Here is a 25604-nt window from a genome sequence, read left to right as displayed (position 1 = left end):
GAAACTCAGGCGTACAACTCTTTGAGCAAATGAACACACTCGAAAAAGCCAGTTAGATCTGACCTCCCATAACCGATTTAAAATCCAATAACCTTCCATAGGAGCAGCTTCTCCAATTCTCAAACTTTACTATTAAAAGAACAAATGATTTCAGACATGGCGCTTGGGAAGAGGAGGAGAGAAAACCCATTGGGGGCTTGACTTCAATTACAAGGTCCTCACCAGACCTGAACTTATTTACTTTCAGAGTGACTGAAAGATTTTAAAGGTCCGTTTAGGCCGTAACCGGTTTGGCTCAGTGGATAGAGCGTCGGCCTGCGGACTGAAAGGTCCCAGGTTCGATTCCGGTCAAAGGCATGTACCTTGGTTGCGGGCACATCCCCAGTAGGGGGTGTGCAGGAGGCAGCTGATCGATGTTTCTAACTCTCTATCCCTCTCCCTTCCTCTCTGTAAAAAAAAAAAAAATCCATCAAATATATTTTTAAAAAATAAATAAATAAAGGTCCATTTAGTTACGTTTTAGTGAGGTATACAGGTTTGGCTCCAGGCTGGGTTCTAGTGGGAAAAGGGGGTCGTGGACATGAGTCACATACTGGAGACAGTGAACACAAACTGACTTCCAAAAAAGCCGCAGCTTGGTTCTGCAGCCAGACAGCCTGGGACCGGTTCCTATGCTGGCTCAGGCACTTATATAACTTCTTTGTACCTCACTGTTCCTACTAATAAAATGGGCACACTATCTTGATCTGGAAATAACTACATATGTAGGTTACTGAGATGTATACTTAAAATCTGGGCAGTTTACATCTTACTCTAACGAAGTACCAGAGAGACGGGAAGCAAGACAAGGAAAAAGAGAAAAATTAATATTTTTCTTTCTAACATATTATAAATCCAAGTTCAAAGACTAAAGTAAGAAAAATGAATTTTAAAAATCCAACTTCAGATCATAATTTCTGGGGACATGTTACAGCTCAAGTTGACATGTATACAAGAAAGAAGAAACTACAGTTTGTTGATTTTTTAAAAAGATCTTGTAATGAATAAAGATCTCTGAGTTTTTGGCAAAAAAGAGGAGAGACGTAATAATAGTACCATCACTTCATAAAGTCACAGTGATGGCAACAATGAACTCTATATAAACAGCTTAGCTCAAAAGAGCTCAATAAATGTTGGATAGTAATATTATTATATTTCAACTAGAGGCCTGGTGCACGAATTCATGCACAGGTGGGGTCCGCTAACCTGCCCCGATCAGGGCCGATTGGATTGGGCCAGTGCACGCGGCGGGTGGTCGGGGACATGGGAGGTTGGCTGGCTGGCCCCACCCCCTGGTCCAATGCCCGGTCCAGGAGACAATTTGCATATTAGCCTTTTATTATATAGGATGTATTTATGCGCTGTAAAGTACTATACACATTTTAATTAACCACCACATTCTTTGTGGAATAAGGCTGGCTCTATAATTTAAAAGTCAGTGTGGTTATGATTATGGTTTTGTTTTGTTAATCTTCACCCAAGGATATTTTTCCATTGATTTTTAGAGAGAGTGGAAGGGAAGAGGCACAGAGAGAGAAACATTGTTGAGAGAGAAACATTGTTGTGAGAGACACATCGATTAGTTGCCTCCCACACATGGGATCAAGCCTGCAACTGAGGTACATACCCTTCCCCAAAATTGAACCCAGGATCCTTTAATCCTAACACTCTATCCACTGAGCCAAACCAGCTAGGGCATGATGATGATGTGTTTTTTTTAATCCTCACCCAAGGATATGTTTATTGATTTTAGAGAGAGGAAGGGGAAGAGAGAGAGAGAGAAACATGGATATGAGAGAGAAACATTCAACTGGTTGTCTCTTGTAAGTGCCCCAACTGAGAAAGAACTTGAAACCTAGGTATGTGCAATGACTAGGAATCGAACCCGTGACCTTTTGGTGTACGGACGATGCTCCAACCAACTGAGCCAGAGCAGCCAGGGCTAGGATTATGGTTAGACAACTAGTGTTTGGTTAGTTTTCACAAAAGCGCTGCATATCTCAGAAGGACACATCAAAAGATGATTCTACAAGCCAGTCACAGCCGATACTGCCACTTGGTCCTTCGGAGATGCAGACCCTGCCGTGCTCCACGCGCTCAGGGGGACATTCTAGCCTGGCAACTCACCAGCGGGGCACACGAGGGTCAGGCTGCAGATGTCCGACGGGTAGTAAGCAGCGTACACGCCGGCCACGTTGCCGCCCATGGAGGTGCCCATCAGGTGGAACGGTTTTTTGTTCAGCTTGAGGCATTCCACAAACTGGGAAGGAAAATGAGAAGAGGGGTTGGTTATGCAGCTGTAGACAGTGGCACGCGTGATCACAGAGCAAACAACCTCCACTGCCTCTGGGGACAAACGAAAAGCATATTGATGAAAAGGGGGCCGGAACCTCTCCTGGGCCCATGATCCAGACGGACCCTGAGGCAGGCAGGCACTCACCTTTACCGGGCACAAGTGACTGAGGGGTCATTTCTGAGTATAAAACCAACCAAGATTCTCCTAATTCTGAGTCAGCAAACTTTCCTATAAAGGTCCTGAGAGTAAATATTTTCTGCTTTGTGGGCCATCTGATTTCAGTAGCAACTACTTAGCCCTTTTGTTGTAGCACAAAAGCAACTAAGACAATGAATGAATGAACGTAAATGAATGAACATGGATGTGTTCCAATAAAATTCGCTTACAAAAATAGGCAGCAGGCCAAATATAGCCCATGGGCCATGGTTTGCTGACTCTTGCCCTAATTTAAAGTCCTTCTCATCCTTCCAACCATCCATTCATATAACTATCCACCCATCCATCTATCTATTCAACCATCCAACCATCCAGCCAACTATCTATCCATCCAACCAACCACCACTGATGCTTTAGATAACTTGTTTATCTTAAAAATATTAATTGGATATCTGTTATGTACAAGGAAGTATGGTCAGCTGCAGAAGATACAGCAAAGAGTCAAGGAGACAAGGTTCCTGACCTCACCAAAGTACATAGTTTAAAGGGGAAGGGGGATACATACACACATTAATAAACATCTTTATCGGGGGGAAATACTAGTATCAATGTAAAACTGTGGATTACTAAACTCTGAAATGGTCCAGGAGCCCCAGGACCTGGAAAGCCCAGCCAGAGGGGGGCTGAAGACAGATGCTGAAGCAGAACGAAATGCAAAGAGCATCCTCCCATCTTCCCCAGCGAGGCAGATGGGCTACTGCGGTCACCACATAGTTGGTAAGCAGAAACACAGACTCCAGGGAAATGGTCTTGAGAAACACGAAACTTCCTCAAAAAGCCAAGAAAATGCTCAGATTGTCATATTTCTTCACAACAATTGCAACAGGCTTAGAGGAGAATAGCCTGTTTAAGCCCTGGCCCTCCACAGCCGACCAAGGAAACCACTGGGGTGCCACTTGGTGTGCAGTCACTTAACAGAGCGCATTGGAGACTCATTACGAGTCAGTACTGCTCTCCAGGCATAGGCATGCAGTGGAGGGCAAGACCCACACTCTTGGCAATTGCTGGTGGAGCCCTGCTTACCTGGTGTATCCTCTTGACTTGCCCGTCTATGGACAGGTCATCCAGGGGAGAGCGGGTGGTACCCTCATGTCCTGGCATGTCCACGCAGATCAAATGCAGGTTCTTTGGAAGGAACTGAGGACACACAGGCCCAGAGAGTCAGTATGCGGCATGCAGACAATGTCGGCCCACTTTTCTGAGACGGATGCGCCTACTTACCAAGTAACCTAGATAGCCAACCCTGGGGACATATGGTCCTGGGCCACTAGGGATTTTACCCTAGTAACATCTGATGGGAATAAGCATTGCCAGTCACCTCCTAGGGAGCAGAGGCCCGGAAACTAATACATACATAGGTGGAGGGGAGTCGGAGGATGACTGGAAAAAGGGGACAGAGGTGAAGGCAGCAAGTCTGCATCTCTCACTTTTGACACTAGCTGACAGGTACTGCCTCCCACCCCTTCCACACTTACTCCAGTCATTCAGCCACTGACTGGGAGCTAGAGGGTTGGTTTTGTTCTGCTAGAGCCCTGGCCAGCCCTGGAGCCCACAGGCGCAAGGCTTTCTTTAAGAACCATGTCTGATCACCCCAATTCTAGTTTCTTCCATTTAAATATGTGCTGCTTTCCACCAGGGAACTGAGAAACATGGGTTATCAATAAACAAATACCCGACTACATGAAAGATGCTTATCTGAATTGGGGACAGGAAGGGAGAGGGTCAGGAAGGCATGAAGATGAGTGTCCTCACAGTGGAACTTGGAAAAAAAAACACAAGTAACTAGAGGGTGTGTGGCCTTTTCACTCCTGGTGTAGGTCATCCTTGAGGTAGTCGGTTATAGTCCTGCTTGAGGTGGGAGCCTGGGTGCTTCCCTCCCAAGACTTGCCCAGTCCCAACCGACACCAGCTGGTCACGCCTGCCAAGTAAAGCAGGTTGCCACACAGGACAGAAAGTGAGCGATTTGGAGAACTATCCCAAGAAGTTGCCAAATCAAGATCATTTCTCTAAGTAGGTGAGGGAGAAACGAAGAACAGAAAGTGGGGGAGGGAGGAGGATGAGGAGGCATCAGGGAGAAATCAGGGGAGGAGGAGGAGACACGTGGAGTCTAAAAGAAAAATGATTTTTTCAAAGCCTGATCTTGCCAGTGAGAGTGCTGAGATGAAGCTGCCAGAAACCTTTCCTAGGAACTACTCAGGAGGCGAAATGATTTCTGAGGCACCGATTTTACAAACAACTTCAACTCAATGCATTCTGTCTGATAAAAGGATGTGAATCATGTATGACACTAGTTTTAAGATCTCTGAGCCACGGTTCTGGGTTCCCTTCGCTTCCTCCCATCGCTGGGGACGGCGTGTCCGCGTGGAAACCCGCTTCCCGGCCGCACCTTGACCAAGTGGAAACCCGCTCCCCGGCCGCACCTTGACCAAGTGGAAACCCGCTCCCCGGCCGCACCTTGACCAAGCTGAGCCACATGTCCTTGTGCGCAGAGAAGCCGTGGAGCAGGAGGACGGTTGGTCTGTGCCCCGGCCTGCCGCGGAAGGAGTAACAGAACTGATAGTCTTCGTGCTGGACATAGCGGACCTGCATGCCCAAGGCCCGCCGCCAGTACCTGGAAGGAAACACACAGGCCACGCCAAGTCAGCATGCTCTGGAGCCGTGGCCGTGGGAGGGGCACAGGTCCTCGCGACAGGCCCACCTCGAGGCCAGACCAGCGCTTCTCCTGCCCCTCCTCCTCCACATAACTTGCATCCCCAGAGCTTCACCCTCAAGGACAGCTAAGCGAAAGGATTCCAGAAAACACCTCAAATGAATATTGTGGTAGGTATGTCACCACATAATCACTCTAAACCAGGAAGGGGAGGAGGGGTGTTTTCTTAGGAAGCATGGCACGAAATAACCTCTTGTGAACACATAGTCCTAGCGGTTGAGTGGCAGTGCGGAGGAGGAGTCGGCAGTGGGATCTCCCTGGGTGTCTGACTAGCCCTCACTCTGCCTGGACTGTTTGAGCTTCTGCAGAATTGGAAATGGCTGGCGGTAAGACTGGGAAGGACGCCGAAAAGGCCACGTACGACCAGGCTCGTTTCCTCGCGCCGAGTCGGCTAGCAGTCTGGTGGGCCACATTCACCGGCACCTGGAATCTGAAGTGAGCAGCCATGGACATGTGGGCAAGACTGCCGCTGCGTGCAGCAGACATCCCGGAGTAGGTACAGCACTCCCCTACAAAGGCCCTTTAATTGACAGGAATCAAAAACTTCAAGGTAGTGTCTCTTGCAACATGCTCTTCATGGAGATGAAGAATTGGACTCTCGCCCAGCTGGTGTGGATCAGTGGTAGAGCAGTGACTTATGAACCAGGAGGTCATGGTTTGATTCCTGGTCAGGGCACATGCCCAGGTTGTGGGCTCCAACCCCACTAGGGGGCATGCAGGAGGCACTATCAATAATTCTCTCTCATCACTGATGTTTCTATCTCTCTCTCCCTCTCTGACATCAATACACACAAAAAAAGTGGACTTTCATCACGGCTGCAGTTGCTGGTGGTGGTGTCATTCACACACCCACCAATCTCTGGGAAGAAAGAACACCAGACAATTGTCTCTAAGAGGCCTGCCTGTCTTATGATCTCAGGACTAACTGCTTTAACATCTGTCCAGTGCTGGCGATTCTCTGTAAAAAACACAAACTTATCCATTTGTAAATCTAGTTGAGCAAGTTGGAGATTTAATTAGCGTTCCAACCAACCTAATTTCCTTCATTTGAGTCTTAGCCATAAAGTGTTACTGTAGCTTTAAAGTTGGTAAGGATTCTGAAGTAGTGGCTTTTGATAGAGTTGACAGTTTTTTAAAAACTCTTTGGATTTTAATTGTGATGCAGAAGTTGTAACAAACATTTGGTTTTGTACAGACATTATTTCCACTCCAGCAGATAAGCTCAGTAAAGGTCACAATTCTAACTCTCCCCAGAAAATAAGAACATATTTTTTATACAGATTTTGAGAGTGAGAACTTTTTTTTAAAAGAATTATCTGCAGTAGTCCTCTGAGTTTATTCACGACAACATATGGCAGCTGGTTGAAAGCTCAGCTTCTGTTCGTTACATAAGACTTGGCAGTGCTGGAGTTTGGCCTGAAATTGATTTCAATACGAAATTACCATCTAAACACATTGAACTTTCTGCATGAAGAATCTCTCCAAGATGAGAGGCAATTAATTCAATCAGAGATTCACTCTGTGGTGTACTTTGCACCAAAGAGGGAGCCAAGTCTTGCAAAAGCAAATAGCCCAAGTTGGCTGGTTTTAGCCTTTTATGTAAAAGAAGGGGAGGGAAGATGAGAACATAAATTCATATTTATTTCGAGCTGCATCCCAAAAGCATAGGAACAAAAACAAGACACTAGTAAGGTGAGCATCTGGAGTGGAGATGGGCAACACAGTGAGAAGTAGATGGAGAGGCAACAGAGGCGGGAAGGAACCTTATCCCTTTCTTTTCAGTACTTTTGCAAATGAATGTATTGCCGATTCAAAACATTAAAAATAGAATGAAATTGGCTAGTTTAAAGCTCTTCTTATAACAAAGCAAGCTTACTTCAAAATTCTAAATCATGCACCACAATACAAATTTGTTTGTTCATTCATACGCCACCTCATTCATTTATTGACTATATGATCTTGAATCTCATCTATCTATAACGAGGGGGAAATGTCTCATTCTACTGCGGATATGGTAAAGATTAAATGAGATAATCCATATACAAAGTTTTGTTTGATGCTCAATATATGCTAAGTATTCAATAAATGATAGTAATTAGTATTAAATAAAAAAGATTATATTCTTGTGAATATATGACTTGCCAAAACTCAAGGGGAAAATCTGCAACATATATGAGGGCCACAGATTCACTTAACATATAAAAAGCTTACAAAATGATAAGACCCAGGCTAAGACCTCAATTCAACAATGAACAAAATAAAAACAAAAATACTATTCAAAGTAGAAGAGAATTAAGAAATAGCAAATATAGGAAACACGTTCAATTTCACTAATACCTAAAGAAATGAATATTACAACAAGACATACCTTTTTAATAATCTAAATTAGAAAAATGCCTTTAAAATAAAAAACAGCTCTGGCCAGTGTGGCTCAGTTGTCCTGTGCACCGAAAGGTTTCAAGTTCAATTCCTTGTCAGGACATATCCCTAGGGTTTGATCCCTAGTAGAGGAGGCAACACAATCCATGTTTCTCTTGTACATTGATCTCTCTCTCTCTCTCTCTCTCTCTCTCTCTCTCTCTCATCCTTCCCCTCTCTCTAAAACCAGTAAAACATATCTCAGTTGAGGATTAAAAAAACACCCAATTATATGTTCAACCTTTCTAGGAAGCAGCCTGGAATTAAGCATCGGGGGTCTGTAAAAACCTCATACCTTTTGACCCAGTAATTATACTTCCAGGAATAATCTGTTCCAAGGAAATAATCAGAAATCTTAAAAGAATAAATTCTAAAGATGTCCGACAGTGTTATTTCAGTTAGAAAAAAAAAAATCTGCTCTAATCTTTATGCCCATAAACAGAAAATTTATTACATAAATTACAATGTATCCAGATGATGTAATATGTTGCTGTTTAAAATGAGGTCTTCAAAGACTAGTAACAGGAAAATGTTTATGACATGATATCAAATGAAAACATAGGACTCAATATTTTTATACCATTGATTCCAATTCTGTTAAAAAATTTTAAACTGTGTACAGATGAAGTGGGGAAACAGGTGGTGAGAACAAAAGAGGCATTAAAGAAAATGACTTGGGGGTGATGGATAATTTATATTTTCTGTTACCTTTTTATAACCTTCAACTCCTCTATAATTCTAACACAAAGAGGAGTATGAGACCAAGGGAGAGCTGGAAGGACCTTGCAGAAATGGTGATGTTGCTTAGGCATCTGGATACTCAACACCTATTGGCTCAGCGATAGACAACGCAGCAAGGTGTGCACAGCACAGACAGGGCATGGGAAGACCAAGCATGACAGATCCTGAGTGAAGGGAGATGGGGCTGGAAGGGCAGCCTGGGAGCTGGGGTCAGGGCGCAAGGAACCCTCCATTACCAGGTGGGTACTAGTCCAGGTATCTCATTTAATTGCTACATCCCGGGGAAACCTCACCTAGGCTTTGGAAATAGGAGCTTGAGAACCAATATTTTCAGTAACTTCAAATGCTCTTCTCAATGGAAGAGTAGGAAGAAGACTCCTTAAGCTACCAGGTCAGTTAAAAATTATGAAAGGAAAACAAACAAACAAACCCAACTTTCTTTGGTTTAAGGATAACAGAGAATAAATTACCTCTATATGATAAACTTTACAAAGGCAGAACTTAGAAATAACTGCCAAGTGGCCTGGCCGGTGTGGCTCAGTGGTTGAGCATCGACCTATGAACCAGGAGTTCAGGGTCGACTCCTGGTCAGGGCACATGCCCGGGTTGCGAGCTCGATCCCCAGTGTGGGGCGTGCAGGAGGCAGCCAATCAATCACTGATGTTTCTCTCTCTCTCTCTCCCACTTTTTTCCTCTCTGAAATCAATAAAAATATATTTAAAAAAGTAACTGCAAGCGTACAGGACAGAAACAAAGGGAAGAATTACACTGGAATAAACAAATGTCTCAGGAACAAGATCTTTTCCAGATGAACAATCTTGGTACAAAAGCCGAACTGCTCCTGTTTCAGGGACAGACGTCACTGAAGCCCTACAAAAGCAGCCTCCATGGGGTTCCTTCTTTGAGAAAGGCGCCCAGGGTCCGGACCTTTATTTCACGAGTGCTGCCTTCTCTAGTTTACAGGATCCTCTGAAAACAAGTATTTTACAGTACATTTCTTTTTTTATCATTGTGGTAAAATATAGATAACATACAATTTACCATCCTAACCATTTTAAGTGTACAATTCAATGCATTAAGGACATGCACAATATTGTACATCAACCATCACAACTACCCATTTACAGAATTTCCTGTCTTCCCAAAGAGGAATTCTGTAGCCTTTAAACCAGTGGTTCTCAACCTTCCTAATGCTGCCACCCTTTAATACAGTTCCTCATGTTGTGGTGACCCCCAATTTCATTGTTACAAATTGAGCATAATTAAAGCATAGTGATTAACCACAAAAACAATATGTAATTATATATGTGTCTTCCGATGGTCTTAGGCGACCCCTGTGAAAGGGTCGTTTGACCCCCAAAGGGGTCGTGACCCACAGGTTGAGAACCACTGCTTTAAACAAAAACTCCACATTCCTGCCCTGGTCGGTTTGGCTCAGTGGATAGAGCATTGGCCTGTGGACTGAAGGGTCCCAGGTTCGATTCTGGTCAAGGGCACATGCGTGGGTTGTGGGTTCGATCCCCAGTGTGGGGTGTGCAGAAGGCAGCCAATCGATGATTCTCTCTCATCATTGATGTTTCTCTCTCTCTCTCTCTTTCTCTCTCTCTCTTTGAAATCAATAAAAATATGTAAAAAAAAAAATTAAAAACAAAACAAAAACTCCATATTCCTTCCTGTCCCTGAGCCCCTGGTAATCTCTATTCTACTTTCTGTGTCTGAGTCTGCCCAGTCTAGGTACCTCACTCATATAAGTAGAATCATATAATCTTCGTCATTTTATGCCTGGCTTACTTCACTTAGCGTAATGTTTTCAAATTAGCCACAGTATAGAATGTGTCAGTACTTTATTCCTTTTTAAGGTGAAATAATACTCCATTCTATGGATATGCCACATTTATTTATCCATTCATCAGTTGATGGACATGGGTTGTTTCTACCTTTTGGCTATTGTGAATAATGCCACCATGAAAATTCACAAGCTTTTGTGTGGACACGCTTTCAGATCTCTTGGGTAAATACCTAGGAGTGGAATTGCAGGGCCATTTAGTAGCTTAAAAAAAAAAAGAACAAAAATCAACAACAAAAAAATCTTTTGAGGACCCGCCAGACTTTTCCAAAGCAGCTGCACCACTTTGCATTCCTACTAAGAGTATATGAGGGGTCCAATTTCTCCACATCCTTCATTGTTATTTTTATTTTTTAAAATATATTTTATTGATTTTTTACAGAGAGGAAGGGAGAGAGATAGATAGTCAGAAATATCGATGGGGGAGAAACATCGATCAGCTGCCTCCTGCACATCTCCCACTGGGGATGTGCCCACAACCCAGGTACATGCCCTTGACCGGAATCGAACCTGGGACCTTTCAGTCCACAGGCCGACGCTCTATCCACTGAGCCAACCCGGTTTCAGCCTTCATTGTTATTTTTTAGAGAAACTTTTACTTGAAGTACAAGTCATACAGAAAAATGCACAAATTGTAAGTGTGCCCGGAGCGTGGCCACTCGTTTCCACAGGGATCTGGGCTGTGACTGCTCCCGCAGGCGGCACCGAATGCTTCGCTGTGAGCTACCAGGGCCACTACCAGAGGTGCCGTGCCACAACAGAGGGCATCTGACTCTGTAAGGCCCTCCCGGCGACCCAAGGAACCTGGGGGCTGCAGACGGTGTGGCACAGAGCTGGCTTCGCACGGGTGCGGGGAATTAGCCTTCGTGTAATCACACTCTGCTTGCAGCCGTAGCCATGGTGACGGGCCACAGCACCGAACTGTATTTTCCATTTCAGTTTGATTTGTTTAAGAAAAATAGCATTTGTGTGTGGAGTCCACGGAGCCTCTGCAGGGCGCATGGGGCACACGCTCTGGCCTCCCCGTGTCAGGCTACACAGGATCCTGGGCCCAAAGACGCCTGCTGCTAGGGCTGCAAGGACGATGGCATTTCAACAGCTGGCGTCTCAGCTTCGCCAGTGCAGAGGTGGGTTCTGGGTGAGCCTCTGAAAGGGTCGCCACCTCCCAAGAGTGAGGGAGTAAAAAAAAAAATAAAAAAGCTCCCTCCTGTTCAAGCAGCTTCTTTTCAAGGGTCAGAGCCTGGCTGGCAGGTGGAAAATTCCACACTCCAATGAAACAAAAGGGAGCCAGAAAGGAGGGCAGATACAGGGCACACGCCAACCCCTGCACTCCTCTCTCTGTGTGCACAGAAGGAAGTTCTATCTCCCAGAAGCCCTGGTGAAATCTCAGGGCGCTTCCCGATGGCACCGGGAGGAACCTGGCCTATCTCGGTATTTCCTTCACCAGGGGACGCGTACCACGCGGTGGGAAGGGTGCTTTCATTTGGTAAATGGACTGTGGCTTGGAAAGTCCCTGAAGCACATCGTGAGGAAGCTACCCCCTTCTCAACAGCGGAGCTTCTGATTCCCTGGAGGAGAACGGCTCTGCTGGGGCTGCTCATCTTTCACACCCAGAGAGAAAGGAGGCCCCGCCTTCGGTGGGCAGCGGTCTGTAGGCCGGCCATGTTGAATGGTATTATGCTTATTTTTACTGTCTTATATTAATTGACTATGGATGGCAAGCTTTCCACTTAAGATGGTGATATTTATACTGGTATTGCTCTTAAAATATGCTCATTTAACCTACAAAAGGGACTTACTCTAAAGAGAATGTCAAGGCAGAGGCGGTAGTGTGCCGATGGGGCAAGCAACCACGAAGGTGGTACGAGAATGACATGATTGGAAACGTCTTTTTCTTTTCTTTTTTTTTTTTCTTTTTTTAAATATTTTATTGATTTTTTACAGAGAGGAAGGGAGAGGGATAGAGAGCCAGAAACATCAATCAGAGAGAAACATCGATCAGCTGCTTCCTGCACACCCCCTACTGGGGATGTGCCCGCAACCCAGGTACATGCTCTTGACTGGAATCGAACCGGGGACCCTTCAGTCCGCAGGTCGACGCTCTATCCACTGAGCCAAACCAGTCAGGGCGGAAACGTCTTTTTCTTTCTGCCACTTTAGGAATGAACACTTCGAGTGCAAATCTGAAACCATTCTGCCCCACCCACATGCCTTCTCCAGGTCCTGCTCTTCCTAATTCATTTATCAGTGCACATCACCGCACCTGTCAGGAACCACTGGATCAGAACCCAAGGACCGAGAACCTGCCATCGGGATCCCCACCAATGCGCACAATCCTTGCTTGAAGAATCTGCCGAAACTGGTTTGGCTCAGTGGATAGAGCGTCGGCCTGTGGACTGAAAGGTCCCAGGTTCGATTCCGATCAAGGGCATGTACCTGAGTTGCAGGCACATCCCCAGTAGGAGGTGTGCAGGAGGCAGCTAATCGATGTTTCTGGCTCTCTATCTCTCTCCCTTCCTCTCTGTAAAAAATCAATAAAATATATTTAAAAAAAAAAAGAATTGGTGACTTCGGGAGTGAAGGTGGCCTCCTGGGCACAGAGGCCATCAGAAGCCCGAAAGAAGCTACCAATCATTCCGGACACTCCCAACATTCAAAGCAGGGCATCCTTCAGCTTTTCCATACGCTTGAAATATTTCGTGGTACAATGCTGAACCACCAAAACGACAAGCAGAGAAGATGACACTATTTTGGTTCCCCTGAAGACTTCAATCACAGAGTTAACTCACCAGTAATAGATTTTTATCAGCGCCGAAGGCCACAGGAGAAAGGAGGCCACAAATGCCAGGATAGGGATGGCCAGCGTCCCGCCCGCGATCACGAACATGTTGACCATGTCAAGGTCCATCCTGCTCTTTGAGGCTGGCTGGTGCCTGCGGGGCTGAGAGAGTGACGGGAGTGAAACTCTGTCGGGAGAGAAGGGAGGGGGAGGAAGCAGAGGGGTAAAGAGAAGTGAAGGACCCAGAATGAGGACAAGGATGAGGAGGAAGCAAAGGCAGGTAATGGCTTAAAAAAAACTCAACAGGCATGACCTGTACATGTAATGAAGGATCCCCGAGAGGATCCGAATTGTATTTTAAGCTGTAAAGAAAACGCTTAGGACTATTGGGGACATCTAAGTAAGGACTGAGTAGTAGGTAATATTATTGTGCTGGTGATACAGTTCTGCAGTGTGAGGTGAAATTGTGGTTATCTTTGCACGCAGGAGAATGTCCTTGTTCTTAGGCGATGTGTGCTGAAGTATGAAGGGGACAAGCATAGTGATATCTACGACTCACTCCTAAAAGTTGAGGAGAAAAATATATAATGTGTGTGCATGTCGGTGGGGAGAGAAATAAAGCAAATATGTTGCAATGTTAACCATTGGTGAATCCAGGTGAAGGTTACGTGGTAACCGTCAACTTTTCTATAGGTTTAAAAATGTCTATAGCAAACTTAAAAAATTAAGTTACGGAGGACAGAGGACCTTAAAGGAATGAAAAAATATACGTGTACACTTTTCCAGCAAACTTAAGTCATCGGTCTTAAGAGAATTTCCATCCAATCATCGCTTTTGTCTTTTCCTACTCTGGTGACTTTTGAAACTTGTCCAAAATCATGCCAGCAATTAAAGAGTAAATTTGGCTTGCCCCAACAAGACTCTTGTATCCCAGAACATAAAACAGTACCTGGCAAGTATCTGTTGCTTAATAATGCTCATTCCCTGAATAGATCGAAAAGGAAAAATGCACTCACTTTGCAGATCTGCTGTGTGAGTGAGGCACTTCAATGTTAAAGACAGTGTGTTTGGTGGCCTTGCAGCACTCTGTAAAGCCAGCTGATGTCAGGAAAACCAGCTGGCCATCATGGCACCCGGGAGAGTAACACACGCTCACATCCCAGGCTGGAGCCTGCTCCGGTCTCCTCCTGTTAATATCCAGGCTGTGCACTCCAGGCCTTTATCTCTGAACACAGGGACAAAGGTTCCCTGGATAGAGGATACGGGCATCTCATGCTCCCAAGTTTAGTCTGGGGCGAGCGGTAGGGCATAACATGTCACCAATGTCTTTTCATGCTCTCAGATTTTAGAGCCTGGGGAGCCCGAGGTCCAATGCCTTAATCTTAGGGTACAAAGCAAAATTCCAGGAATAAACAGAATATAAACACTTTCAAAGATACAAGAGCGATGACCATCTGTTAACTTCTGTATGCCAGACCCAGTGCAGGCAGTTCATATATACATCTTCTTATTCCATCCCTCCCCACATTATAAGGTAGGAAGCTTTTCTCCCGTCTTATAGAAGTTGACAAGTGCCCCCACGGTCATCCTGCAGGTACATGGCATGCCCTGCATTTCAACCCAATCCCGCAGGCATCCCTGGCTCATGCCACCTTTGCCCCTCTCTGAGCTGGCTGCAAGCAGATACTTATTTTGCATCCATTATGCACAAGGCACCAAGGTCAGTGTCCCCATCACCGTGCTTCACACTCCTCTAGAACTGCTTTAAAAGCAAGTAACCAATGACCTGATGACCTTATCCCTGCTGGTGTCTTTTTAAAACTATCCAGTGCTGCTTATAATTTTTTCCTTTGATTCTGCAATAGGAAAATTCTTTCCACACTGCTTTCCACTAGATAAACACGACATCATTCTCCTCCTCCTCCTCCTCCTTCCTCTTCCTCTTCTTATTTTTTTTTCTTGCGAATTTGTTTTTGTGGGATGTAGCGGATGGGTCACCGGGCGGTTCTATGCCACCGGGGTGCCGTACACTCTACTCTTCCTGGGATAACTTTTGGAGCCTTTTCTGTTCCGTGGAGGCCGCTGCTCTTGCTACAGCAGCCTCCTCAGGCCCACGGCTGAGCGGCTCCCCTTTCAAAGAGCATTTCCGCTTTTTCTTGGGGACACTCCTAGTTCCTGCCTCTTCGGGGTCACGGACTGGTTCCTCTTTGCGGAATGATGTCTCCCTCTGGGAAGACTTCCCCTGCCAGCTGTCTCCTCAAGGTCCCTACCAACCAGCGCCTCCTCTTTCCTGGGTTTAGATGAAGAGACAGGCGGGTCTCCCAGCCCATTCTCCCGAGGAGCCCCCTTGAGCTTCTGCTTTTGTTTTTTTGGGTTTTCATGTGTCTGGCGTGTTACCGCTGTTAGGGAGCTACTACCTTCTTGAAATCTGAGTATAATATCCAGCTATTAAGTGCCATTGCATTTACCCAACCCTGGTTTCTGAAACTAGGTTCTTATTCCTCAAAACTATCACTAGTGATCAACAGTTGGGGGTGTGCAGGAGGCAGCCGATACATGTTTCTCTCTCATTGATGTTTCTCTCTATCCCTCTCCCTTCCTCTCTCTATAAAATCAATTTAAAAAAAAAAAGACTTTAAGGTTATACTGATTTAATTTTTGGTGCTTTGCCTCTATGTCCCAGTTAAAGTAAAATATATTCTCATTAATGTAGATGGGAGACGGAGGTTGTATATTGACAGCTGAATTTTGGCATAGTGGCTGCACCCTATCAATAAAGGTTGTAAGCGTTGTGTAAAAAACTTGCGCTGTTTAATGTGCGACTATTTAAATTAAAGTGAATTAAATACAACTCAAAGTTCAGTTCTTCAGCCACACCATCCCATTGTATGGGCTTGAAAGCCACCTGCGAACAGAAGAAGCTGCCCTGCGGACCAGCACAGCGTAGGGCTCTCCGCTCCTGGAAGCCTCTTACAACCCATTCCTATGCCCCTTGGGCTCCCCATTCACGAGGAATGTTGGGTGGGAGGGAAAATCCCTGCCAGTGTGAGTCAGACAGACCACACGCGGCTCCCTCAGCCACCAGGCGGGCCCAGGTCCTCGCTTGTGGCTCCCATTCCTGTCCCGGGTGCTCTCTCACAGCCCAGCTCTGCCAGAGGCACCTCGCAGCTCCCTCCAGGGATCAGCCTGCCCTGGCGAACTCTAAAGCTCCACAGGACTCCAGCTCTACCTCCAACGCTGAGCTCCACAGCTCCACCCGCGTCCCAGATAACCAACCTGCCCCTGCAAGCCCTGCACAGCCCCGCATTGTCTTGCCTCGAGTGTCCCCTTCACAAGCACGCTCACGTCCCGGCTGCCCGATGAACTCCTCTCTGCCTTCATGGCTGATTCCAGTGTCACGCTGCCCAGGAAAACATCCCGGTCCCCACAGGCCCAGGACTTCAGCCTCCCTTCCAAGTCAGAGCCCTCCTCCCGGCAAAGTCTCTGCGAACTGCTTGTATCTGAGCTCTGAAAACCTCCAGGTGCCCACACCCTTCCCTCCAGTCCTTCTGAAACCACTCACCAGAGGGTGGTTTCCAGGGAGCTTACAGAGGAGTCCCAGGCTCCTCACTAACTGCCCCCCACCGGCCCCCTTTTAATCTATGGTTTAAAAAAGCCATACTCACTGTTCAAAGAGCACGGCCTTCTTTCCCAACGGCTGCTGGCTCTGGTAGAAGATGAAAATGAGATTCTGAAATTACAAAAAGCGAAAGCAAGGACGCGTTAGGAAATATGAACTAAGTGATAACAGCCAGCAAACTGCTGGCTTTGCGGGAGGCGCAGGCCAAGCATAAACGCCCGGTGGCTTTATAGTCGCCTCCGTCCAAGTCGCCTCCCCCGGTTGAGCAACCTGCACAAAGGGCAGGGCGTGCCAGGTCCCGGGAGGGCAAGAAGGAGGCCAAAGACCAGCTGAGGTGAGAGGAGAAGCATGGGAGTGAGAGGAGGAACCTGGCTGTCTACTGGAGGATCAACTTAACTGAGACCCTCCAATAAAAACCAAAACTCTCCTTCTCCATCGGGGAACAGGATTTACCTAAAAGCTGTCCTCGGAAAGAAACTAGAGGAAGGTGGCAACACCGTGCACGTGGGAATACTATTTCTCCTAGAGCAGCGGCTCTCAACCTGTGGGTCGCGACCCTTTGGGGGTCGAACGACCCTTTCACAGGGGTCACCTAAGACCATCGGAAAACACATATATAATTACATATTGTTTTTGTGATGAATCACTATGCTTTAATTATGTTCAATTTGTAACAATGAAATTGGGGGTCACCACAACATGAGGAACTGTATTAAAGGGTCGCGGCATTAGGAAGGTTGAGAACCACTGCCATAGAGTAACTAGCTCCGATTCAGGGCTAGACAGAGCACAGGAGCTGGGAAGGGCACCGCAGTAGGAGGACAGAGGGAAGGGTAAGGGAGGGCCAATGCACAAACCCCGAATTATTTCAGAATATGGTGGGCAGTTAGACAGACATGAGCAGGGCGAGGACAAAGGGCCAGTGACAGAAAGTCACCAGGGCGGGAAGCCCCAAGTGCCTAGCAAGCACGTAGCCATGGACAATCTGTAGGGTGGGACTCGTTCCCAGGCGACCTTTCCTCCCCGTGCATCCTGACGTGGTGGAGACCCCCGACCTTTCCTCCCTCTGCATGACATCCAGGCCTCAGCTGTGTTTTAGCTCCAGGCCCAGAGAAGCAGCAAAACCAGACAAGCGACACCATGGCTGACCTCAGGACCCGCTGCACTGAATACTGACCCCCTGCCCTGGCTCTGACCCGTTAGTGGAGACCATGACACCTGGAAGCTGATGAATATTCTACTGGATTCTAACCTGGGTCCTCCCCTAGGATCTCTGCCATTAAAAGCGTTTTGATGGAGGACCGTGCCCGAACCTATCCCCACCCCCTTACCATTACCTCCCTCACTCCCAAGCTCCGAGGGCTCTTCCTCTGCCTCTGTAACTCACTGACCCGTTTCCTCTACCACTCACTTCTTTCCTCTGAAATTTTCTAAATACATGTTCTCTTATCGTTAGAGTCTTGGCTCTGAATTCTTCCTAGCCAGAACTCAAGCGGGCTGGTCTAACACCCAGGGCTGTTCCTCCTGCCACCAACAAGAGGATCAAAGAGTTACACATAAAGAAATAAAACGATAAAAGTTCCGGGGGAAGACACGAGAACTCTTTTAAAGTATCTTCATGGGCAAAGTCTTTCTAAGTAAAATATACAACCAGAGGCCATAACAAAAAGATGAATAAGTTGACATCATAAACATTTTTTTAAATTAATTGTTTTTAAAGAGGAAGGGATGCATACACACACGCAGAGAGAAACAATTTCTTCTACTTATGCATTCATTGGTTGATTCTTTTTATTTTTATTGATCTTTATAGAGAGAGGAAGGGAGAGGGAGAGAGAAACATCAATGTGAAAGCAAAACATTGATAGGCTGCCTCCTGCATGCCCCCAACAGGGATCCAGCCCTACACCTATCAGGAAGATCCTCTAGCCCAGCGGTCGCCAACCTTTCGGACCTCATGAACCACCAGTGAGTCTAGCCAACGGATCTATCCGGCCAGGGCATAACAATGTTATTCATTCATTCATTCATTCATTCATTCATTCATTCATCCTTACCCCAGAATACGTTTATTGATTTCAGAGAGAGAGGAAGTTGAGAGAGAGAAAGAGAAACATTGATGTGAGAGAGAAACATCAATTGGTTGCCTCCCGTATGCACCCCAACTGGGGATCGAGCCAAAACCTGGGTATGTACCCTGACCTGGGGTGGAACCCGCAACCCTTTGGAGTTTGGAACGATTCTCCAACCAACTGAGCCGCCCCACCAGTGCATAAAAATGTTCTTAAATGGCCACATGGAAAAAAGCTAACTTTTGTTGCTACATATCAGAGGCAACAGAGTAATTTCCTTAATGTACAAAGGGCTCCTACAAATCATTGTAAATATCAATAAAATACAACAGAAAAATGGGCAAAGGATCTGAATAATTTACCAGGAAGTAATACAAATGACTCTTTAAAAATATACAAAGATGCTCAATCACATTTAAAATAAGAGACATGTGCCCAGCTGGTGTGGCTCAGTGGTTGAGCACTGACCCATGAACCGAAAGGTCCCTGGTTCGATTCCCAGTCAGGGCACATGCTCAGGTTGTGGGCTTGATCCCAGTTGGGGATGTGTGGAAGGTAGCTGATCGATGTTTCTCTCTCATCAATGTTTCTATCTCTCTTCCTCTACCTTCCTTTGTCTAAAAAAAAATCAATAAAAACATATTTTAAGAGATATGCAAATTAAATCTATAAGGTAATGCTAATGTTTATCACACTGGCAAAGAACAAAAAGTTTAATAATAGACTATATTGCTGAGGCTGTGGGGAAATAGAGGCTCTCATACAATGTGCCAATTTACATTTCTATCAACAACTTTATAGATGGCAATTTGGCAAAATCTGAAGCAATGTTATATGCCCATACACTTGAGCTAACAATCTCACCTAAGAATTTATGTTTATAACTAACTAAACATGTCTGAAAACATGCCGTATTATTTGTTACAGTATTATTTATTATGGCAAAAGATTGGAAATAATTCAAATGTCCACTTATAGGAAACCTATTAAGTAAATGATGGTATAACTTTATAAAGAAGTATAATGAATAGCCATTAAATACACGTAAAATTAAATTTAAGCTATTAAAATAATGAGGCAGTTCTATTTGTCTCTATCAATAATAACCTCCAAAGTACACTGTTAACTAAAAAAAGCAAGGAACAGAAGAGAGTGGATGGAATAACACCTCTTGCATTGAGCAAGAGAGAAAAAGAAGTACATACATATGCTTGTATATGTGTGAAACGTTTCTGGATAGATACACGAGAAACTGTCATTATGGCTGGCACTGGAAAGGGAAATGAGGGGCAAAGGGCAGAGATAAGAGGGACTTCTCACTGATACCCTTTTGTTCCTTTTGGATCACTACCATGTGCATATATAAGGCTTTCCCTATGTAATTAAAAAATAAACTCCTAAAATAAAATGGTCTATCCTACATTGTCCAATACCCTAGTCCAGTGGTCGGCCAACTGCGGCTCGCAAGCCACATGCGGCTCTTTGGCCCCTTGCGTGTGGCCATGAAGTTTCAATCGCACTGTACGTGTGCGCCCGCACGGGGTATTTTGTGGAAGAGCCACACTCAAGCGGCCGCAGTTTGCCAACCACTGCCCTAGCCACTAAGCCACATGTGGCCGTTTAAATTTAAATTGATTAAAATTAAATAAAATTTAAAATTCCGTGTTCTGATGCCTTTGCAATAACCTGGTTATTGTTTAACAGGAAGTGGGTAAAGGGGAGAGCGAGGTAACAGAGGCATGCCAGTTATACAGCTTCGCCAAAAAGCTGACCTTAACATGTCAAGGCTGTTCCCTGCTGACCGAGGGGGGAAGGGACCGGAGGGAGGCAGGGACACATGCCCACTGAGGTCTGAGTGATGTGGGACGGTGCTTTCCCATCAATCACACCTGAAGTCAAGCCAGTGGCCAGAATGGGCATGGTCACTCCAGCTCAGGAAACCTAAATATTTAAACGTCCAAACAACGAAAGTTCAGCACGCACGCACTCTTTCTCTCTCTCTCTCTCTCTCTCTCTCTCTCACACACACACACACACACACACACACACACGAGTGCTTTGGACTCCTGCTACAGGGGAACGCGCTCCCCTGTGCCCGCATGGCGCACACATGAACTAACAGGCTTTCGTTAGCTTGGACGCTGAAGCACACCCACACAGCTGCAACATGGTGCGGAACCTCTGCACAGTGGCCCTGCTTCTGGCTCTGCTGAGGCCCGCCCCAGCTGCACCTTTGCCAGGACTGGCTTGAGGGTCAGGGGGCTTTGGAACCCAAGAAAAGGGACTCCACGCAAATAAAACCTGCTTCCACATCCCATCCTCCCGTGCACATCTTAGAATATTCATTTTCTGAAGATATCGCAAGAATGACACTCCCGCAGGTGACCAGGGAGTTTAATTTTCTAGCGCTGCCGAGGCTTCTGGCTGAGCGGCTCTCCTCCTGGGAGCAGCTCCTGCGTTGAGCATCTGCCCCTTGGTGGTCAGTGTGTGTCATAGTGACCAGTTGTTCCCCTGTTTGGTCGATTTGCATATTAGCCTTTTATTATACAGGATTATATATAACAGGATATTGTAAAAATTAAGTTACAAAATTTTTATTAAAACATTTCTTACATACCGTTACATTGGCTGGTCTGAAAAAACGTCCGTTGTGGGCCGCATGTGGCCCACGGGTCGTGAGTTTGACATGCTTGATGTAGAACATTTTCCTTATCACAAAAGGCTCTACTAGCCAGCTACAAAGGCCCATTAGAGAGAGCAACCAAACTTTTCTCATGTTAAGAGAAGAAATACAAATTCAATCTGAAAATCCCTCTCCCTCTACACAATCTAGATGGCCTGGCTGCCTACTAAGATAACAAAGCCTGGGAGCTCCTGCCCTGTGCAACTGTCCAAAGGTGAGGTCAGCTCGGCAGGGTCCAAGTCCAGCACTCTAACGCAGAAAATAAAATATTCCCATGCAGGAACCTCACGTGGTCCATAAACCAGAAGCTCATAGCTCCTTTGTGGTTCTCGGAGAGGTGCTAATAAGAGGATTCGCTCTGGCATGCTTTGTACCAAAGCCCTAGCAACTGCCCGCCCCCCCACCCCTGGGGGGGACAGGGGGTGCAGTTCTTGCTCAAGAGCCAGCCAAGCTCACAGCCCCCTCCACTGCTTTTGCCACCTGGGACAGTCGTGTGGGCAAGGAAACAGCCTACCCAGAGAACTAGAAAACTCAATCCTCTGGAAAGTCAACCTAAGAAACGTTCAAACCTGCAGAGAATTTGTATAGCTTATGTGAGCCACACTGACCATCTCCAGGAAACAAAATCTCAACGGATTGATAAAATGCTCCTGAAAATGGCAGTGAAATAGGAATTTTTAGGGGTGAAAAAGGTAGGTTTAGGGAATTTTTAAAATTAAGGGGGTCCATGGAAAAAACACAGGGCTACAGAGTTGCAAAAGGTTTCATTTCCATAAGACAGGGAGCAGGGAGCCAGCAGAAGTTACATTTCCATAAGACAAGGAAGTTGGGAGAGGCAGCAGTTACATTTCCATAGGACAAGGGAACGAGGAGTATAAAATGTCTCTGTTTATGATATAAAGAAGGAGGAAGAGAGCCCAGAGGGAATGGGAGAACCCAGAGGGAATGGGAGAACGAGGGAGGAGGGCCTCACATGTCCCATGTGAGGTTTGACCTTTGAGCTCAGGAGTTGCTATAGTGACCAAATCAGGAGGGAATGGTGACCAGTCAGGGGATATCAAGGCACAAAAATCTGCAGCCTTTATAAACCTGGGAAAAAGGAACCCGGTGGGACTCTAGTCCCCTCCCCACGTGGGAGTCTGTACTTGTTCTTCAATAAATTTCCACCTTTGCTATACCATCTTCCGTCCGTGGTTTCACTCTTCGACTCCCACGGACAAGAAATCTGGGGAAGCCATCCCGCCCAGGGGAACACCGCGTGTTCCAGTCCAAAAATCCCGTATCGGCAGTTTTACCACTTATTTTATACGTCAGAATCAAAGAGGAAGTCAGTCAGTGGCTTACTTTTGCATGAAATCCCTTGGTAACAGATTAGGGAGGCAGGAGAAAGCAAAGCAGGGAAATCTCTGGGATTGGATAAAAAGTAAAACTAATATACATACTTTTTTTACATTGGTAAGTATGGAATAGTTAACTATTGACATGATAACAATAATGAGGGGATTTGTAGTCTCTGCTCTGTTGCTGGTTGTGCTTGGAGAGGTCCAGAAAAAAGGAAATTGTAGGGAGCGGCTATAGGGTTAAGCCTCCGACTGACCTGTTGGCAAAGCCACAACAAGTCCCAGCTTAGAGGACACAGCCCTCTTAACATAATTAAGCTTGATCTTATGACTCTCCCTAGAGCAGGGGTGGGCAAACTTTTTGACTCGAGGGCCACAATGGGTTCTTAAACTGGACCGGAGGGCCGGAACAAAAGCATGGATGGAGTGTTTGTGTGAACTAATATAAATTCAAAGTAAACATCATTACATAAAAGGGTAGGGTCTTTTTTTTTTTTTTTTAGTTTTATTCATTTCAAACGGGCCGGATCCCGCCTGCGGGCTGTAGTTTGCCCATGGAGGCCCTAAATCCTATCTGGGTAGCTAATGGGCTGTGGCAGGTGCAGCAAGTGCTGTCAAAACAAGCGAAACTCACAAGAACATTGTAACTGTGGTGACCACTACCTTGTTTACCTCTGGCTATAAAATAAAGGCTCAGCTTCCAGTCTGGATCTCTCTGTGGCCTCAGCCAGGCACAGGAGATCCACCTAGACCCAGCTTATTCTCTTTGTCCATCTTTTCTACATCCTTCGCCACCCCCTCTCAGCCTCATGGAACCCTTGACTGAGCTGGCCCACCACAGGAAATTACTTGGATATTCCAAAGGTGTGATCTTAGATGCAAAAAGACAACAGACAGGCTCAGTTAAGATGAAGGTTGACCTTTGTTAGGGAAAAATACCACCCTAGGACATGACTACTCACCATGAACTGCTTATAGTTGGAAAGTTTTAATTTCGGATCATCCTATGTGGTTACTTTTGATCTCTTAGTTTGTAAAGCCGCCATGCAGGCCTCACCTGAGCTTGTCAGGTTTAGTATGTGTCCCCCTCCCCCGTTTCACACACACACAAAAGGCAGGCAGATCAATCAGGGGCTCAGCTGGAAGACAGGTGGCTCACTACCCTGTGGTGGATCTTCCAAAACACCATCCTGGCCAAGAAGGGAGGCAATGAAACTTGCAACCCCTGCCCTGGGCTAGCCTAGCACCTTCAAAACATCAGCCTCTGGGTTCAAGATGTGGGCTGTGGTGATCGTCTGAAACAACCACCTGCTTGAAATCACACTTAGAACAAGAAAGCCCTACAGAAACACACGCCTGTTCCTGCCGGAGGAACGATGAGCCAAAAGCCACTTGACCCGTTACCTCCAAGTGGAACAGGTAGAATAAAATGTTCCCCAAAATAGCTCCATCGAATTAAGCCCTGCGAGAACTGTTAGGGTTTTTGACGGGTGATGCAGGCTCTGAAAGAACTGAGAGAAGAGAGAGATGCAGAGAGAGAGAGTTTATTTTTTTACTTTCCCTGCAGGGAAAGGACTGGTGCATTGCTAATCAATACACGGGGCAAAGAACAAAAGCTGCTCCCCCTTTTAAAGCCTTGGTTACTGTTGCTAGGTGACAAGGAAGGGAAGGGGATTTGAGGGCTGGAATTGAGCAGACATGAGGGGGGTTGTCTTTTAAAGTTTGTTTGCTTTTTTAGTCTGGGCAGATATCCTAGGGAGGTGTCTTTATCAGTATCTTCAGAAGCCTATAAAACATTCTTAGAGTGAAAGTTACAAAGAGTTTGAAAGAGGCCTGTTTGAAGGGGGCTGGGGGTGGGGGGTGGAGAGGAAGGGACCTTTCTACTAATTACCCTTGAGTTGTAAAAAAAAACAAAAACCAAAAACCAGCAGGGAGGAGGTATATGTAAGAATGTAGCCTTGAAAGTAACTTATCTTGAAGTTTGAACAGAGGGGCTGGGCTGTTGGGATCAAAGGAGCTAACAATCTTGGTGTTTAATTACCAGGTGCTTCTCATGAATTATGGAAGGCCACAGGAAAGAAGGAAGAAGAAAGAATAAAGAAGAAGGGCCTTTTTTTTCTGTCCTTACAAGAACCATGGCAGTTTTCAATAGCTAGCTATAAAACAATGGTCCAGGAACTGAACTGACTTTCTGTAAGTTTATTTTTCAGATCTAAAGGCAAGCCACAAACCCCAGAGACAAACTCATTACCTGATTGGGAAAGTCCCTTCCTACAGCATGTAATAAGTCTTGCACAGTCCAGAATGCCTTGCTTTACTGACGTGCACCCAGACTTCAGTAGGACCCCAGTGTCCCTAAAAAGGAAAAAGCCAGCCAACCTACACCCTGATTGGTTAACCCCACCAACCTCTGTGTTCCCAAGGAATAAAAACCCTGCAATGGGAAAACAGAACCGGGGACTCTATTAGTGTTCTTGTCCTCTGCAGGGCCTCCATAAATCTGCCTTTGCTCTTATCAATGTCCCTGGTCCGAATGCTAACACAGGGACCCCAAAGTCTTCAGGCTCTTGGGGAACCCAGAACAATCTTTCAGTGTATGAATTAGTGCAAATCAATGCATGTGCTTCATTGCCCGAGGTCACCTCTCCAAGGTATAAAGTGCTAGGAGGAGCATCACATAAGGGACCATTTCCCACGTGAATGAAAGACGTTAAAATAGCCTGTATGAGTGTACAACAGCAGAGGCCCTAAAATAGAATCCTGGCACCCAAGAACATCTCCCTGTGCCCGAATCTGCACTCCTAAGTGAAAGGAAAAGCAAGAATCAAAGAGGGTTTTGTCATTT

At 45.9% G+C, this 25604-nt stretch overlaps 1 protein-coding gene across 7 annotated transcripts in view; it reads right to left on the bottom strand.

The window, feature by feature from the left end:
- Positions 1-25604, bottom strand: part of ABHD6 (abhydrolase domain containing 6) — a 51023-nt gene that overhangs the window by 12810 nt on the left and 12609 nt on the right. For 4 of the 7 annotated variants that reach the window (XM_015558234.1, XM_015558235.1, XM_015558232.1 and 1 more), the window contains exons 2-6: positions 16711-16775; positions 13056-13232; positions 5006-5162; positions 3575-3688; positions 2167-2299 (exon numbers count right to left, since the gene is read on the bottom strand). In XM_015558234.1, the coding sequence (XP_015413720.1) occupies positions 2167-2299; positions 3575-3688; positions 5006-5162; positions 13056-13174 (523 nt within the window). In that variant the 5' untranslated portion in view covers positions 13175-13232; positions 16711-16775. Of the gene's footprint in view, positions 1-2166; positions 2300-3574; positions 3689-5005; positions 5163-13055; positions 13233-14061; positions 14176-16710; positions 16862-25604 lie in introns of those variants that run through there. The other 3 variants (XM_015558231.1, XM_015558230.1, XM_015558233.1) reach the window with 3 other exon arrangements.

Source organism: Myotis davidii, unplaced genomic scaffold (genome assembly GCF_000327345.1).
Source record: "Myotis davidii unplaced genomic scaffold, ASM32734v1 scaffold189, whole genome shotgun sequence".
NCBI lineage: Eukaryota > Metazoa > Chordata > Mammalia > Chiroptera > Vespertilionidae > Myotis > Myotis davidii.
The sequence above is the reverse complement of the archived record's forward strand: the minus strand, read 5'-3'. Positions and strand labels throughout refer to the sequence as shown.